The following is an 18968-nucleotide window of genomic DNA, read 5'->3' on the forward strand; positions in this document are numbered from 1 at the left end:
CCCTACACTGAACAAACATTTCAGTTGAATTGTATGCTATATAGTGTTTTTTTCACTGCTTCAATATGACATCAGACAGCCCTGTCCACCTTGGGCTTCCATAGTAGTGTGCATCTTATTTTTCAGTATATGTCCTCTAAAAGTCCACAAAGCTAATGTATAACCTGGGGAAGTATATATGACAGTTCATGCATACAGCTAGAAAAGCTAAATGAAAAACAGGCTTAAAAATGATTTGTTATCCTAAGTACACACATTTTCATATGGGTGTTTGCATCTGATGCACTTTCATTATCTATGTTAGCATAAACACCTGAGCTTCTGCAAGAGAAAGCCTGTGTTCCTGTGCACATCTTAGCCCGGCCTGCTTGCAGGGAGGGCCATTAATCTTAGCTAAATCAAATAAATCAAGTGCACTTTAGAAAAGAGCTGTCAGTGTAATTGTTGTGATAGCCGTTCCCGGCCACTCCAGGGGGAGCTCTATTGAAAATTGTGCCAGGGAATGCACACTCACTGCCGTCCAAAAAAATGCACGGGCTCTGAATAGATATCTTGGAGGCTGCTCTCTAAATGAAGACATCTGAAGCTACTCAGTAACATGATGAACACTGCTGAGAGAGATTGAAGTTTGCAGCCATGTTTTTCTGCAGCACAGTCCATCATGGTGGGATGCTCAGACAAGGCCACTGCAGAGGAGTCGGCCTGTCTTTGTGTTTTATCTTCCCCGGTGTTAAATGTGACCAAAACGCCCCCAGTGCTCTGCTATGCTTTTTGTGCTGCTGTTAAACGATTTTTGCCACTGCGGTGATAAAAACATCAGACCTAATCTTCAGCTGCATCCTGTGCGTCTGCGCAGAGGGAGCACAATTTTGGTATTTACATTTAAAAGAATGCTAAAGCCTTTCAAGGAAGCCATAGTGGTGGTAGCGGGGATGAGACGGGGGGAGATAATGGGGATGGAAAGAGCAGCATGTAAAAAGGCTGCCCTGCCCTCAGCTTCCCTCTCGACCAATGAGGGTTAAATGACTATCTGGGCACCTTGGCAACCATTTCTGTGCTTCTTCTTCTCTTCCTCTAATTTAGCTGTAAAGTGGCTGAACAGGCTGCATTCACAAATCAAACATGCCTTTCCTTTTCTTTCAAGAACAATCTCAACTAAGGAGTTTTGAATCATGTCTGCGGATGTTTAATCATCTCTCTGGAACAGCTTGTGATTTTATTCCTTGTGTTTTTTTTTTTCCCCCTCGTCAATCTTTTTATTGTTCACTCGATTGCAAATGTCCTCTCAAGCTAAATGGTTCTCCTACATGTAGCTCAAGGTTCCAGCAGATGGTGCCAAACTGTGTGTGCTTGTGTTCCAAATCAAGAGTTGTGTGTGTGTTTGTGTGTTAATGTCTGTAAGTGTACTTCTCTGTGCAAAAGCGTTAATGAGAGATGAAGAGAGCCGCTTCCACTCAACTTTATATCAGGTTTCACAATAACAAGCAGAGAGGAGCAAGAAAAAGAGTAAGTTAAAGACAGTAATGTACTTACTCAAGGTTTGAGAAGAACACTGAGGGATCATGGCACATTAGTTGTTTTTGCAGAGGAAAGGGTCAGGGTAGGAGGGCAGCCATATTGTTCCTATTTTTGTAAAGTTAAAAATATTTAACTGACACTTGAGTATTTTTGAAAATAGTCTCCTTAAACCAGTTTTTGAATACAAAATACAGCCATCTATGGCCTCTTTCTAAACAACCGCTTTGAAGAGCAACAACGTAAAAGCAGCAGAAAAGGTTAGAATTAAAATAAAAAAGGAGGATGAAAAGACATGGATGGATGCGATCTCTGTTAATTTGTTTGACCCACTCCCTTCTCAAATGAGAATGGATGGAGGGATTCCCGACGTCCTGATTGGAAGATGGATGAGTGTGTGGCTTTGGCTTTAATTGATTGAAGACAGGAATTCGGTTAGAGATAATTGAATCATGGAAATCATTAAAAGCTCAAGTGCATGAGATAATTAGCAGAGCTAACCAAGTTGTAATCAACCCTCGGTACAAATCATCTTTAGGATAGCTTGTTATCCTGCAAAATGTAAGGTTTCTTGCCATCTGTGCTTTCTTTGCACATAAAGGCAGATGAAAGCGCTTTGAAGCAGCTTTTTTTTAAAGATGACTTGGATTGTATTTATTAATAAATGACTCTTCGTTTTAATATTTCTGTTAGCTTTACCCTAATTGGTCCCCAGGCCGGTTTTCCCTGCTACAGATTCCCAGGGTCAACAGGGGGGTCAGCGTTCTACTTCATTACACCGTCCAGGGAAATGAGGAGCCTGATTAGTTTGGGCTCGACCTCAGACTATTCTGTTAAGCTCTCTCCGACCAAATCTTCTCACTGTAGATCTCAGCAGACCTGAATCATTGAAATCATCACACCTGACAGGCCAAAGAAAGCGTCTGAAAAGAGGAGGATGTTTCAAACTGATCATCCTGTGTTTGAGTCAGAGAGATCGTACTTGTGAGCTGCAGAGAAAAATTGGTTGGAAATATGTTTAAGTTCAGTGTCACAGGAGATGTGAATGAAGAACTGTAACCCATAGAAACCAAGTAACCTATGGCTGGTGGCTGTCACAGAATGCCATGGTAACAGCGGAGCCTAACAACAGGGGAGTGGGCTGCCGTGTGTTCGATCTATTTCAAAGATCACACTTAAGTAGAGCTGCTCTCCCCCTGCTCATTACCCTCCTCCCCCCTCCTTCCCCTTCTCTATAACATGTTTGTCATCTCGTTGGAGTGGGCATGCAGTATCTTTATATTTGAGGCAGCACCCAGCAGGGGGGTATGATCTGCCCCCACCCCCCCCTGCTGATTCAGGCTACCCCTCAGTCTGGATATGCCAGGACCGGAAACTTGTGGGTAAATTCTCCCCCCAAAAAAGTCCAAACACCCCCTGCAGTGCTTCCTGAATCAGATTGTTGCTGACCCCCGCCGAGTGATGTCTCACCCCAGAGAATGGGGAGCGGGCGCAGCAGGGGGCCGGGCAGGCAGTGATGCTATGCCCCCTGGGCTGGGCACCAAACATGCATGTAAATGCACGTCCCACCATGCGTGTCCAAACCTAACTCTAGAGGAGAAACTAGTGAGTGACACAGCAAACAAGCCTGCAGATCATCTCTCTGCAGCGCAGGTGAGGATTGTCGGTTTTCTGTCTGACATCTTTGTTTCAGCTTCCACTTTAGAGTATAACTGAATGTATTTCAGCTGCCTGTGCACAACTTCTTCTTACAATCAAAGACTGAATAAACATGGAATTTCATATTCACTGATTCATTTCGGTGCCTAATGTTCCCAAAGATGAATAGATTTATGAATCAACAAGCAGCCTCAGTGGAGCCTTGTTCTGCACAGTTTTTAGCCCTGGCTTCAACCCATGCCAAATCGATTCCAGAGGTCATTTTCTTCCTTCATTTTCTCTTTTTTTCCCCGTGTGTCAGTGGTCCTGCTCTGTAGTCTGCTCTGAAGGCTGTGTATGGCAGGACTTTGTGTGTTTATTTTCTCTGTTGGAGCAAAAAAAGGGGGGAGTTTGGGGGGTCTGTCTCCACTTAGCAAAGCCTCTACTGCTTCACAGGATGAAAACCTCGATGGTGGTCGAAGGAGGGAGGGGGGGTGTCTTAGAAGTATTGATGGAGTTTACTGTAAAAGAAGGGAAGGACAAAGAAGAATGAGGAGGTAAACAGGAGAAGAGAAGAGGAGAGTGTAGAGAGAGGGGCAAAAGGGGACATTCTGTGTGATCTTAAGATGTACACGGAGCGCTAAAAGAGGGGGTGAGGTAGATGTAGTGAGAAAAACAGAAAGAAAAAGAGAGACAGAGAGAGAGGCCAGGCAGCTGGGAGCTCCCACAGACACGCACTCCTGTCTAAGCAGCTTTCCTCTCAGGGCAGGGTCACGGCGGGTCACGGCGGGATTACACTTTTGGCAAACAAGAGGGAGCTCCTCTCTCACAAAGCCGTGCACGACTCCCCCATGACTCTCAGCAGCTGTAATAAAGCCAAGGCAGCCTGAACCTTCAAACAAAAAAGCTAACACGCTATCGATCGACAGCGGCCAACTTTGGCGAGGTGGTGTCGAAAGGTCGACATTGTGCAGACAGCTCGGGCCGGGGTGAAGGGCTATTATTGGGATGAGGGAAAACTCAGGCGTTTTAGTCTTATCACGGAAAAAATTCCTCACTTAGTTGACAATTTCACCGGGCAGGATTGGAGTTATTGTTGCACGCCAAATGAAGAAAAACAGCCCCTGTGTACAGTGTGATATTCCAATCACACAATCCAAATGAGGTTTTTCTATCCTTTCAATCAATAGCCATCCCCTGCAGTGCCTGCGTGTCTCTTCACTTCCTAATCAACACTTCCACTCATAGGGAGGTCAGACGAGCAGGCGCACAGTGCCCCGAGCACTGCTTTGAACTTAATTAAGCAGCTTTAAACACAGCCGAAAAGATTCATTATTACAGAGGCAAAGATGAGCAGCTAGATGAGAACACGGCCCTTCAACGGGAGAGATCCGGCTTCGGATGGCTGTTGAACCCACATGGGGTCAACATCGAGGGCGCGGTGATGGAGGACTGCCTAATCCTTCTGTTTTGATAAAGATTCCTCCAAAAATGTTTGCCTTTCACAGCTAGAACCTCACACTAATGCATGTACCAACCCTCAGGATGAGAAAATATGCACATACAGATGTTATAATCTGTTTAAAATAATGCAAAATCTGCATGGTATGAAAGCGAAAGAGGTGAGGATGGAGGTGTTCATGCGCCTGGAAGGCTGAATGCAGCATGCCACCAGGGTGCTGTGAGGCAGGGCCCGTTAAAGGAGAGCTCCAGACCAAGGTGTTCTATAGCTCGGGGGCTAACGGTGATAAATGAGTCCCTTAATGTCGGCAAACACTTTATCTCTGCTTCATCTGTTTTCATTAGGCAGGGCCAACCTTTGGCTGGGCGAGAACGTGCTGTAACTTTCATTACTACGACACAGAGAGGAGAGCGAGCACCTCCCATCGGTCTAATAAAAACACCAGCACAGACATCATGACAGATCCTATTCCTTATTATTATGATGGCACACCAGTGTTATAAATTACAGAATGTTATGTCCCTCAAAGATGATCAGTGCGCTCCCCTCACTGCTGTCCCTGCTTCATCACTGAATGATTCAATGGCAAATTTTTCTGCTCCTTCTCTTCAATCTGGAACATGCTTTTGACCTCATCTACTCTTTGATTTTATTTATAGTTGTGTTTTCTGTTGAAGAGAAAAGTGAATAAGCGCCACCAAGGCTTTTGCAGTTTGCACTCCTTATATGCTGATATCATTGTGAGGTAAAAACAGGTTATTACCAACATGAGGCTCATAGTTCAGGCATGAAGGATCGATCTCTGGGGCTGCCAATTTCAGAGCAGTGGAATCTGTACATGGGGCGCATAATTTAACTACCAAGCAGAACTAGCATCAAATTCTATATAATTTTAATCATATTTTTTCTGTTTACTGGTTGCTTATAAGCATGTATATCAGTTGCACATTGGTTCTTTATTACTCATTATACAGAACTTATTAATGCCTTATTCAGCATCACTGAATTATTATGTATGCTCTGTTGTTTGTTACAGCACTTTGTAAACCCTTGTTTTAAAGGTGCTATTTAAATAAATGTATTATGACCAGGCCATTAACAGTCTTCCCTCAACTTTCTTATTAAGCTTATTTCTTTTAAGAAAGGAAGTTGTTTTACATGAATTGTAATCTTAACATGTGTTGCTAAGTTGTGTTTAATTACCACTCTATTAAAACCATACTGAGACAAACATACTGACCTTGTTCATGAATAACAGCATGTGTAACAGTATTGATCTACAGTATTTGGGGGTTACTGAGAAGACTTAAGTGAATGTCCTGGTACATTTAGATAATAGTAACGTAGATAAGGTGTAAATATGTGCTTTATTACAGCTTGTTAAGAGTTAATGTGCAACAATTTAAAGTGAATGTGTCCCTTTATTATAATATATATATATATATATATATATATATATATATATATATATTTAACCAGTTTAAAATAGTCAGCAAAGGAAAAACTTATGTTTCACGTATTAATGTGAATACTTTATAATTTAAGTTTACATACTGAAGCCAGCATTATTATATATGATGAGGTTTCAGAGGGTTGTTTGTGTTGATTTAAGTCAAATCTAAAACAGTTAACATTTGCTTTGTATCTCTGTTCATATTCAAAGAGGCAGCCGCTGGGCAGAAAGAGGAAAACTGTTGTATGTTTTACAAAGTGCAAGTGTGATGCTGTTTGAGGTTGTTTAAGAAATGTGATACACACCATTAACAGAGAAAAGACAAAACAACTGACGTAATATCTGATGTAAGCTTTACTTTCAAATCCTGTTACATTTAGATCTGGCAAGTTTGAACATAAAATAATGCCAAATAAAGAAAAACAAATAGAAAACCAAAACAAAAAAAGTACAAATGATCTATTTACCAGTTATCGTCACAACCCTGTACAGCCTTAACAATGGAGTAATAAAAAAAAGCTTTGTACAGCACATACCAATCTTTACCGAGTGCCGAAAGAGAAGAGAGTTGAGCCTTTTTGCTAATCATAAAACACAGGCAAACGTAAAGCTAACTGATTGTAGACAGTGCAGTGATGCTAACTAAATGCAACTGAGGGAGTTAGTTTTAAACACAATTAAGTGCTAAAGAGAGAGGGCCATGTCATGCATGCTTTGAAGTGCTGAAAAAGTAGTCAAGCTTTAAAAAAAGGTCACTGTGCTGCGTACAAATGGGCAAAAATAAACAGAATAAGTGCTTAAGAATATTGGTTTTCAAAAGGATAGAGCCCTGTTACCTTTTTCAACATTACACTCAAACTAAGAGGGGACATAAAGAAGTGCAGCCATTCATGATTAATAAAAGGCAGATATTTTAAAAAGGTGTCAAGAGTGGATGCACTCTGTTCTTTATCTCTGTATCTTTTTTTATGGACCCTGACAATTAAGTTTGACTCATTCTCAGAAGTCTCAGGTGGTTTCCTTCCACCAAGTGGCACTAGAGTATAAAAGATAACGTAGATAGTACAAGTGTGTGTGTGTGTGTGTGTGTGTGTGTGTGTGTCTGTGTGTTGGAGGGATGCTCGTTTTACTCCAGAGACAGCATGCCAGACATCGACAGAGCGAAAAAGGAACCAACAAACAGCAGTGTAAAGGGGGACAATCGCTCCAGAGCACGACGTGACGGATTCAATCCTAACATCACAGCCTTACATTTTGGTCTTGACAATTCATGTTCTCTTTCCGATCCACATTTTTGTTATTCTGACATGATTTCATTAGAAAAATAAAAAAAACAAAACATGATTCTTCACAAGATAACGCATGAGAAAAATAGAAAAATAAAAAAAGGAAAATAAAAAAATCCCTTTACAAATAAGGGATTTTGGCTTAAAGACCACTTATAAAAACAAGTAATGGGTAAAGCTTTTTTAAAATAAAATGCTTGTAGTATGCTGTCCTATCTCGCAAATATACTTTTTGAGCATGTCTTACGGATAAATACATATTCTCTTAATCAAAAAGTGCAGCACTGTGCAAAATTGGCTCATCGCAATTTAGCCTGGGACCTTTAGTTCCCAGGGAGAGCTTGACCTCTACTGTCTAATTCATGCAATTTGTATTCATTTACTTTCTCCGATTTCACAGAGGCAGACCTTTCTGCACTGCGAGAAATGCCTACACGTGAAAATGAGGGGTGTTGATTGAGTCATTTCCAGCAACTGCTGTCCACTCCACATTACGGTAACTTGGTGGATCTAAGTTTGCACTTAAAAAAAGAAAAACAGGAAAATTAAAGGTTTAAGTGCTTTTGGCTTGAAGTGTAACTACATTAAGTGCAATTAAAACTCAAAAGGTTGACAGGAGGAGGGAGAGAGGGGGTAAAAAGCAGTACCATGTCTGCTGGCCTAACAGAAGCCTCTGCCATCGAAACACAATGCTGTACACATGAATGGCTTTGCTTCATCATTGCACCTACAGGAGCTTTTTCTCACAATGGGTTTCATATGAATGTTAGTAGAAAATGTTTGTATCATGATGTAAAAGGCTCAGTAAAAAAGTAAAAAAAGAAAAAGAAAAACAAACAAAAGAAAAAGGACACAGAAGGCCACCAAACACACTAACTTTCCCGTCTTTTTCCAGCACAGAAGACGTCCCTGTTCACACTTCTGTATCGCTTCATTTTCATATACATAAACAAAAATACATTCATTCAAGTCATTTTGGAACAGTTTTTTTTCTTTTTTTGTACACAAAAAATTACAAAAAGCTCCAAAAAGCACCATTGAATCGGCCTGTGGTGACCTGTGCTGCGGGCAGCTCGCTGGCTAACCCGGAGCTGGTCACCTCCACAAAACAGTTATCTCATATATCTCTTCTAAGTATAGGTGCGTGATACATAATTCTGCACACGAGGCTGCACTGATATCCACCTGGTCTCAGAAACACAGAGCATCTACTTTGTTAATTCTCTGCTTATTCGCCTGTAAGTGCAAATTCATTGACATGATTTTAAATTCATTGCTGAAACAAAATGTAAATGTTTCTTGTCATGATCGGTCTGATTCATTTTTTTTCCATCTATTTACATCGACACAGCTTATCCTCTGTTTTGTGAGCTTACAAAAAAATATTGAAATGAGCTGATAATGACACTTATTCTGAGGCAGAGGTGATATCAGGCAGCAGCTATGCATAATATGGTTCCACCATTGTACAAAAAAACCAACAGAAATCAAAAAGATGGGTAGGGAGAGGGCTACAAAACTATGTACAAGACTGATAAATAAGTAAGTGCGTGGTTTTGAGGCGTTGCTTTGGAAACGTGCCTTTTTCAATGAAAAGCGTTCCGTTTCATTGGTTCTGTCCACGTTGCACCGCTAACACTTCAGGATATCTTGAATTTTTCAGCTTTCTAATGACGTCAAAGCTAGTTGAAAACACAGAAACGGGCATGCTATCTTGATGCATAATAGCAATAGACAAAAATGCACTAAAATATAGCACTTGCAAGTTTTGTTTCGTCTTTTTCCAACTTTATATCTCGTCAAACGACTAAAGAAAAATATCTATAAAACTGAGATACGTTAGTTTCCTCAGATAATGCAACTGGGTCCAGGTCATTCAGACGTTTAAAAACAGAAATGAAAGGTCATAGAGAGTAGTAGTTGAAGTAGTAATAATTCAATTGATAGAACTGATAAGAAAAGCAGCTTTTTGATATAAATGCATTTTTAGCATGTACAGCCTTTTTCTCTTATAAATGTTTTTTTATTTTTTTTTAAACATTTTTTTCAATATGTTTGTCTGCTCCAGCTTATTCTGCTGGTCTGATTGGAAAAGATGTCGCTCCCTCTGCAGTGGTCAAGTGTCATTCACACCACTGTCTGAGGAGTGAGGGATACAGCGAGGTGAGGAGGAGGAGGATGAGGAGGAGGAGGAGGAGGAGGGCGAGGTCAAACAGTCTTGGCCCTCTCCATCAGTCCCAGGTAGGCCAGGAAGGAGTGTTTGTGGGAGGTGGGTGAGGAGGGAGAGCAGGAGGGGGACGCCGGATTGGAGGAGAAGAGGAGAGGAGACGTGGCGGGCCGCCATCTGGAGTGGAGGTGCGAGTGGAATGTGAAGCGGCTGTTGTGGGTGAACAGGGTGGTGAGGGGGATCAGGTGCGCCCTCTCGCAGTTCCTGTACTGCTCAAACACGTGGCGGGAGGAGGAGAGGAAGAGGGAGGGGCTGCCGCTGCTCGGGCCACCAGGGTTTCTGCTGTTGTTGCCATTAGTGCTGACCAGGCGGCGTAGAGGGCTGGTGCTGTCCAGCTGGTGGGACTTACCAAGACTGAGTGACAGAGCGACGGACTGCAGCGCCTGAGACGCTGTTAGAGTCATGAGGGGGCTGTTACTCCCACTTCCTCCACTGCTCCCTCCTCCTCCGCCAAACAGGAAGTGCTCCTGGCTCTTCCGTGATGATGACGCTCCCTGGAGTGGCAGCTCCTCCTCTCCTGCCTCCTCATCCTCCTCCTCCTCTTCTTCTCCTCCGCCCAGTCCCCCCCACTCCTCCGCTCTGGTGTTTCTTGAGGTGGCGGCTGAAGACGAAGGGGTGTGTTGTGGTGAAAGGGCACTCTTGGCAGCCGAAAGTCTGGCGCGGCGCGTGCTTCAGCTTCTTGTGCAGGTTGAGGTTGTCCTTGCGCTTGCAGCTATAGGAGCAGCGGTCGCAGTGGAAGGGCCGCTCGCCCGTGTGCACGCGCACATGCTCGATCAGCTTGTTGGCCGTCTTGGACAAGTAGCCACACTGCTCACACTTGTAGTGGTTACCCAGGCGGTGTCCCCGCATGTGGGCCTCCAATGAGGCCTGGTCGGGCCACAGTCCCTGGCAGATGCGGCAGCGGTACTCCATCTTACAGTGCGTCTTTAGGTGGCACTCCATGGCCGCTGGACGATTGGTGGAGTAGATGCAGAAAGGGCACCTGGGTAATGCAACAAAAGGGACGCAGGGAGGGAGGACACAACACACAAAGAAGCAAAAGACAGTTGAAGAGGAAGCGTGCCTTAAAAAAAAATAACATAACACACCTTTAAAATTCAATAACACAAAAAGATGAAGAGGAGAAGAGCAGGTAAAGGAAAAGTGTGTATGATGTACAGGTGTGTGTGCTCATGGTGGTATGTGTGGCAGTTTAATGGTGGGAGAATTGAGGTGATCTGGTATATGTGTGTGTGGGGGAGGAGGAGGAGGAGGTGGGTGACAGGCTGGAGAAAAGATTGGAGCAGTAGGACATGAAGGGAAATGAAGGAATGGAGTGGCACTTACATTTAAATAGCACCTTTCATCTGCTCTGGGCCCCAAAGCGCTTCACAAACCCTGCAGAACAGAATCACCTCAGAAAAACCTCGAAATGGTCAAGGCCCTCTCTGCCTTTCTACACACTCCTACATATATAGAAATACACTTCACATTGCTCAAGTGTATACACGTGTGCATACTGGTCGGGGAAAAAAATCTTTATGTGGACCTTGGGGGTCAGAAAATGTAGGCAATTGAGGAGTTTATCTAAACACTGCTTGTTCTTTAGCTCTGATAAGTTACTCTACACCTTGTCGGCTGAAGCCTGCCTGCTTTGAAACTAAAAATAAATTTGGTTTACATAAATTAAAGAGACAGTGTAAACCTTGAAGAATTGAAAATACAACCATCATGTGTAGACATAAACAGAACTACATAAGAGGATGAATCAAAGCAGATTTGACCGTAAGAATTTAAAGATCTCAGTTCTACCATAGCTTCTGAAATGGATCCAAAATATCCCACAACCAATTTGTTCCTCTTTTGTATGCTACCTTAAAAATTTAATCAAGCTAAAAACATTTTAAACATGTGTTCACTCTCACTACAGCTACAACTAAGTCTCAAGTGAGACTTCAGATGCTGTAAAGGGGCTTACTAAAGTGTTTTTCTGTGTTTATTAACCACATCATTTGTTATAAATATGGGTCAATGTAACTTAAATGGCAGCTTCCTGCTTTACATGTAGTGTAATGCTACCTTTTCAAAACATTTTTCAAAGTGTATAACATCCTAACTCCACTGATGGCTGGCACAGAAATAAGATGTAAAGTACAGATCTTTGCTTATGACAAGATGAGGACGATAATCGATAATAATGACACTCGATGGTTCTGCACATGCACAGACTGGAGTCATGAGAACAACTGAAAAACAAGGAATGGCTTGTGTTACTTGGAATGACACAAAATGTTAAGTTTACAGCAATTTTCACCTCATAAGTGAGCAAATATTATCATAAGTTAAACCTTTTTTTCAATCCCAGATGTTGGCACATGCCACTAAAGCTTAATTTGTGCAGAGGTACATTATTATGAGCACTCTAAACTTAAACACTAACATAATCAGTGTGCTGTGAGGACGCTGAGATCAACAGATGGTCTTTATATTAGCCTGACAGGCCTGAAATGGGAAATAAACGTGTCACAGTACAACAAAGGCTCCTGAGGGGCTGGAGTATGGAGATGGAGAAGGAAGCATGAGAGGAGACTAGAGCTGCATTTACGGTCAGTATTAGAAACAGAAAACTGCCTAATGAAGAAATCCTGAACTACGATAACGACATCTAATATGCATGTGCTAGAGTAGCTGTTTGAGTGTTTCTACATGTAGGGTTTGAAGTGTTTGGGATGCAAACTACAGTGTGAGTTATGTTTGGAAAGCTTTCATTTCTTTCCACTAGCTGCATGCTGTGTTTCAGATCAGAGTGAGAACACTTCAAAGCATGTTTTAGTTTGAGTATCTGTTCATTTGAATAGACTTGTGTCAATATCCAGTCTACGCTGTTTCAAATCTAAGTCATCAGACACTTATGGCGCATGTGCACTTTCTTCTAAATGATTATCTTCTAGTGGTGTGCCAATGTTTTTTATATAATACCCAGCCCAGTGTGTCTGCATTGGGGGATAAATAAAAGCAGCTTTCTGGTATGCAGGTTCCATCAGATATTTTTCTTTGGCATGGCTGTTAGCTGTGGGCAGTGGAACAACAGACCCTGAGGGGAAGCCCATTTCCATCTCCCTTTCACTCTCCCTTCTGTTCATAGCAGCCACTGCAGACCCACAGACCGCTGTCTAATAAGTTAGACCTGCCAAGAGAGGCTGTCGAGCAAAACTGCAGCTTGTATCGTTTCATTTGCTGGCTGCAGATAATGGACATTAAAGTGAGGTTAACTGATTAGGGACACATGGCTAGAATTATCTTCAAATAGACCGCTTATTTATATGCTTGTCTCTATTTAAGAAAGTTTTAGAGTGATATCCTTAAGTCTGTTAAAATCTAATTTTACTAAAAAGAACTATGGTCAGGCTGGCCAGCTTTATAAGCATTCTGCATCCTTCAGTGTCCTTTGAGTTCATTTACATACATAATTTTATGTTAAGAAAGCTTAGCTTCCCATGCAAAATAATAACTGGAACCATTGTGCATGGAACTGATAAGATAGCACAACATTATTATAACACTGTGGATAACTGTATGCATTTACAGACTGTTTCCAGCTGCACACTTCTGTCTCTGATCTTACTGACTGAAATCCAAATTTAAATCTGCTGTAGACTACACACTCTAACATTGCTCTTTCATTGTGTATGTACTGCATATTTGCTTGTGTGGTAATGAATTGAGAGGTTGAAAGATGAGGGAGGGGAAGGACAGGCGGAGTTAGGAACCTCTGTCTGTACTTGCTTTCCTTACTTGAGCCCTCCGGAGGGGACGGTGTGGCACTTCTTGTGCTCCAGCAGCTGCTCGGGCGTCTTGAGGAACTTGTGGCAGACGTCACACTCAAACATTCGCGTGATGAGGTGGATCTGGAGGTGCCGTTCATACATGCTACGCGTCTTGCACACAAAATTGCAGAAGACGCACTCGAAACCTTTAGAAAAGGAGAAGGTGTAAAGGTGAGTAAACCCTAAACCCTTAGTTTATTTAATATTTGATAATGTGGTGAAATAGTTTGTGCTCTTCAAACTCAGCGTGACGCAAGTCTCAGAGTAATCCTAAAAACGCAAACAAAAAGGAAGACCGAGGAAAGGTCTGCTTCAGCTATGTCTTCACACATATACAGGTGCTTCTACAAATGTTTTTAAATTTTTGATAACCATAATGGGGTGTCAATGGTTGGATGTGGCATGTAATATAAAAAGCAATTTGAGGGGTTGACTGCTATACAGATACAGTCCATTTACCATTTCTGCCGATTGTGATGATTTAGGGTGCCATGTCATCTGTTGGTGTTGGTCAACTGTGTTTTATCAAGTCCAAAGTCAACAAAGCCGTCTATCAGAATACTTTGGAGCCCTTCATGCTTCCATCTGCTAAAAAGTTTAAAGGAGATGCTAATTTTCTTTTCCAGGAGGACTTAGCACCTGCCCACAGCGCCAAAACTTCCACCAAATGGTTTGCTGACGATGATATTATTTTGCTAGATTGGCATGTCAACTGGCCGGACCTGAACCACAGAGAGACTCTGTTGGATATTTGTCAAGAGAAAGATGAGAAATACTCGACCCAAAAGTACAGACAAGCTGAAGACTGGTACCAAAGCAACCTGGGCTTCAACAACACCTCAGCAGTGCCACAGGCTGAATATTACAAGACGCTGAGGGGATTTAAACAACATAGTGTATTTGGTTGCAATTTTTTCACAAGTTCCTTGCCTTTGTCAGACTTGTCCTCAGTTCCTGATCCCGAGTGGCTTCCAGAGCTGGACTGGCTGCCTGCGGAGGAGGGCGGGGCGAGCAGGCCCCTGAGTTCTTCATTACTGTGGATGAGGTCTCCGCCCTCCGAGCTGTTGAGTGAGTCGCTGAGGGCCGAGAGAGACGAGGAGGTGCTCTTGGTCTCGCTGAGGGGACTCCTTGAGTTCAGACCTGGATGCCATGAGGACATATGACAGAGAATAAAGTCTTTTGTTATTATTTAAGGCAATGCTGGGGATACATTTTAAGTTCCAACCAAGGAAAACCATTAACAGAAAACCTTTATATTAAATTTCCAGTTTCAAGGACCCCTTCACTGTGTATGAGCACATACACACAGCATAATACACACACACAGAATAGAAGCAGCCCTGTGCTCTGGCTGAGGCCCTGCTGCCAGTCAAATCAAGACGCAGTGTGCTTTTATTGATCCCCTTCTCTAAGTCCGCAATTCACTGGGAAGAGAGAGGGAATTAAGAAGGGGAGGGGGCGAGAGGGAGGGAGGGCTGAGGAACGCGGGTCATGGCCGAAGGAGCTAAGATGGCGGGAGCATCTCAGGGCACAGCTCGACAAAGGGCATTCACTCAGGAGGGAGTGAAAAGGAGGGAGAAAAGGCTGCACAGATCCTGAAATGGTTGACCTGTCTTTTTCTTTTTAATACAGGCACACACAGACACAGAGTCCTAAGACATACAGAAATACACACATGCATTGCAAACACAAATATATACAGAGATGGAAGATGTGATTAATTGCCTCCAGTCAAATCTAAATATACCAGGGTCAACACAGCGCAGTTGTAGCAACATTTTGAATACAGTATAGTGAAGGCTTTCATGCAGCTCCTCTGCTGTAGTATTTAACGTACACCTGCCTTCTTTTAAATGTCCAAAAGGGTAATGCAACAGAATATAAGCAACAAAAAAAACACAAATAAAAAGGAAGGGACAAAAATCTATGCCGCGACCTTCATCACACCTTTACTGAAAAATACTCTCTCTCTCTTTTACTGAACAGCTCTCGTCTGTGACTTCTCCTCTTTGACAGAGGAACGTTAATAACAGGCTAAATCAGCCAAAATATCCAGAGAAGAAATCAAGGAATACAGTCACATATTTAACCACCTTCCCCCTACAGAGAATGGCACCCAACTGACACCTTTCCCTGTGAGGAGTTCAGTCTTCACGGGGGGTCAGCTTGAACTCATGCCTGGGCGTGTCCACATGGTTCACCAGATAACTAACCTTTTACAGTCTACCAAGATATCTCGGAGCCAATCGGCAATCCTTTGGCAACGACATATGCCTCCTTTTTATTGTGCTACATTTTCTGATTCTCATGCTGAGTGTCCGCCCAGTTGTGTCTGGTGAGTCTCAGTTTCACTGTAAATAGTAACTAACACAAAAGCTTCACTCTGGCTTTCTTCAGAGGTGTGAGCCTGACAAAAAAAATGGACAGGACCTTTGAAAGTTAAGAAATCTGATTGCTGAAATGCTATCGCAACACAGCCACAAACCAATTTGTCACTCAAGTTACTTTTTTTATGTAGAAAGGATTGTTAGCTCTTTTGCCATGCAGATATCTGCAAAACCAACTATCACTGATTGGAGCCCGAACTTTGTCCCACCCTCTTTTGCTCTCCATACAGACTGTTTTCCTGTTTTACACAAAAGCCTGCTCATAGAGGATTGGTCAATACTAGTCAAAATACAAAGGCACTGAAAACAAGAACCTGAACAGTTTGTACATTTTTATCAGGAAAGTAAACTCTTAGGGCTAGACCTGGAAAAGTAATTAAAATCTCCACATAGAGGAAGAAGAGCGACTAAGGTGACTATAAGCGGCTCTCCTGTACTTTTGTGTGTTTGGTGGTGGTGTCCATCTTGTGTGAGACTGAGATAAATGCCGAGCCTGGCTGAGAGACTTAAAAGATGGCCACAGCGGCATCGTAAACCCAGCTCGTCTCCAAAGGACCCAAGGCCTATTGATTTTTTCCCCTCAGGCACGATAAGGGCCAACCTTCTCAGATAAACAAGGCCACTGTGGCCTCTGAAAGACCCCTCAGCTGTCTAGGCCGGACAATCCCACCCACCCACACATAACACACAACTAGTACGCACGCACACACACACACACATAGTGAGGAACAGCGGAGGAGCAAAACATCAGCAATAAACTGGACAAAGCTGTTTTAGACAAAAACACTCATATCGACCACCGGGGGTTCACTCCAGCAGCTTTAAAAGTCCAAAGAAGGTCGACTGGAGGAGGCTGGTTTGTGAAACCCGATTCTGCTGCTTGTCTTTCCCTGTGGCCTCTAAACTCATGCACAACTACAAGTTTAGGAAGTGGAATTACGGTTACATTATGCTTTTTTTTTTTTTAAACAAGAAACTGTTTGCTGGTTTCCTTCCACATACAGTCAATGTACAGTAAAATATTGTAGTTAAGGCACCATTTCAGACAGTGATGATTGCAATGTTTGTTTTGTATTTCTGTATGACAGAACTGAAATAAAAGTAAGGCTGGAGCCATTAATTATTTCATTGGCACTGATTTCACAAATCTGTAAAAAAAAAGAAGTTTTGGTCGTTCTAACAAATAGAAAAAATAAATATGGATGCCTTAAATGTAAAAATGTGTTGGGTTTCATTGTTATACATTACATGAAACTAAATATTCTTTGATTTTAAACTGTTGCTGTGACAATATAAACAATTAACATGTGCAAACCAAAAATCTACCAGTTAAATAACTCTGCCATACATAATAACAATCCTATATGAAACACTGAGAGGGTGAAACACTTAAATTGTGATTACACTTAACGGTGTTGACATAAAGATGCAGGCTAAATGAAAGGAGAAGATATTGTTCGTACTTCATCTGAAAACTGTATAATTCCTAAAAGCCTTAAAGCAGAAATCGGTCTCTTTAACCTTAGCCATTGTTTAAATTTAAACCCCATGTGTTGGAGTGCAGTGCCAAAACAATAGAAAATGTGTCACCGTCCAAGCACTGCACTGTTTTTCTATTCTGGGCTGTGAACAAGAGCCACAATGTGTAAGCTACCACCCACTCTTAACATGTGAGAGTAATTTTTGAAAATAACTCCATAAACCATCTTTTCTAGAGGTTGAATCATGTACTCTTCTACTACTCAGTGAATGTTTGAAAACCCTGCATGAAGCAGAAATCAGCACAATTCTCTGTTGCTGATTATCAACTGTTAATTCATAGTCATAATCTGGAGCTTCTTTGGTTTAATATTTAATATGAGGTGATCATTAATGTCTAGTGAATGCTTCTTCTAGGGAGTAACGGATTTCTTCTGCATATGTTTAAATTTGGGCAAAACAGGCAACTTCAAAATGTCATACAGATAGGCGTGTCACTTTATTTTATCATCCTCAAAGGAAAAAAAAAATCTTCTTTCAAAAATCATTCAGAATAGCCATTAATATTACTTTCAACCATCCAGGACACTGATATAAATCAAAGTTTTTGTCTTATAAATGCTGTCACTCTCAGAACCAGTGAGCAGCCATGCATCCCAAGACATTCGTACCTGCATGCCCAGTACTTATGTGGCTCTTCATGTCGTTCTCCTCCATGCAGACGTATTCACAGACGCTGCAGCAGAGCGAGAACATCCACTGCTCCTTGTCCACATGGAGCGACATGTGGCTGACAAACTGGGCGTTCAGCTCCGTCTGGAAATCGCACACATGGCAGCTGGACAGAGAACAGAGAGGAAGAGGAAGGATGATGGTGAGAATAACAGGGGGAGGGGCAGGCAGCTTTAGTGTTATATTATGTCCGCATAAATTGATAAGTGGCACAGTGTGGATATTTTAATTTGATTAAAATGATTGAAAATGACACACTGCAGACTTGGTGCTATTTCACTCTTTTCACATCATTAGACACATTCAGATGAAGAAAGGAATAGAATGACATTTTGAAAAAATACATGCTAATTTTTTTTTTGCTGCGAATTAGAAGAAGGGATTGAGAACACCCTCCTGTCTCCGGAGTACATATTAAGTCAGAGAAGGAGACAGTTAGCCTTGCTTAGCTTAGTAAAATGACTGTAACTACAAGAAAAATCAGCTGGCATGGCAAAATGAAACATTTCTGTAACAACACAGCTAAAAACCACAAAGGAGTGTCGTCAGCATACAGATGATTTCTGAAAGTCAGTTTACTGGTAAATAAAATGTTTAGCATCACACCTATTAAAAAAAACCTCAGTTAATAAATCAAATCCTAATCTGAACAGATTAAAATAACGAATCTTGATATTTTAATCTGGATTTTCAGCTGGGCATTACTTTGTTACATTTGGTAAGAGCAACACTAACTTCTCCTGGTTCTAACTCTAAGCCAAGCTAAACTAAGCTAAGTTTCTCCAGGCTGTAGCTTCATACATATAGATATACACATTCTAAAGATATGAGTTCCTAGTTTCCAAGAAAGCAACAAAGCATCATTTTGATGATGATCTATGATGTTGCCTTTTCGATTTTTATCACTGGTAAAAACAGAGAAAATGAAAACAGGTTTAAAAATTGGAACTATTCTGGTGTAAATGAATGTAGAAATATTTAAT

At 41.9% G+C, this 18968-nt stretch overlaps 1 protein-coding gene across 1 annotated transcript in view; it reads right to left on the minus strand.

Annotated features, from left to right (window-relative positions):
- Window positions 1–6404: 6404 nt before the first annotated feature.
- Window positions 6405–18968, minus strand: part of znf827 (zinc finger protein 827) — a 75806-nt gene continuing 63242 nt past the window's right edge. The window contains 5 exon segments of the mRNA XM_034688193.1: window positions 6405–10148; window positions 10150–10563; window positions 13356–13533; window positions 14318–14527; window positions 17925–18091. Coding sequence (XP_034544084.1) covers window positions 9563–10148; window positions 10150–10563; window positions 13356–13533; window positions 14318–14527; window positions 17925–18091 — 1555 coding nt within the window. The 3' untranslated portion in view covers window positions 6405–9562.

This window comes from Notolabrus celidotus, chromosome 7 (assembly GCF_009762535.1).
Source record: "Notolabrus celidotus isolate fNotCel1 chromosome 7, fNotCel1.pri, whole genome shotgun sequence".
Lineage (NCBI taxonomy): Eukaryota > Metazoa > Chordata > Actinopteri > Labriformes > Labridae > Notolabrus > Notolabrus celidotus.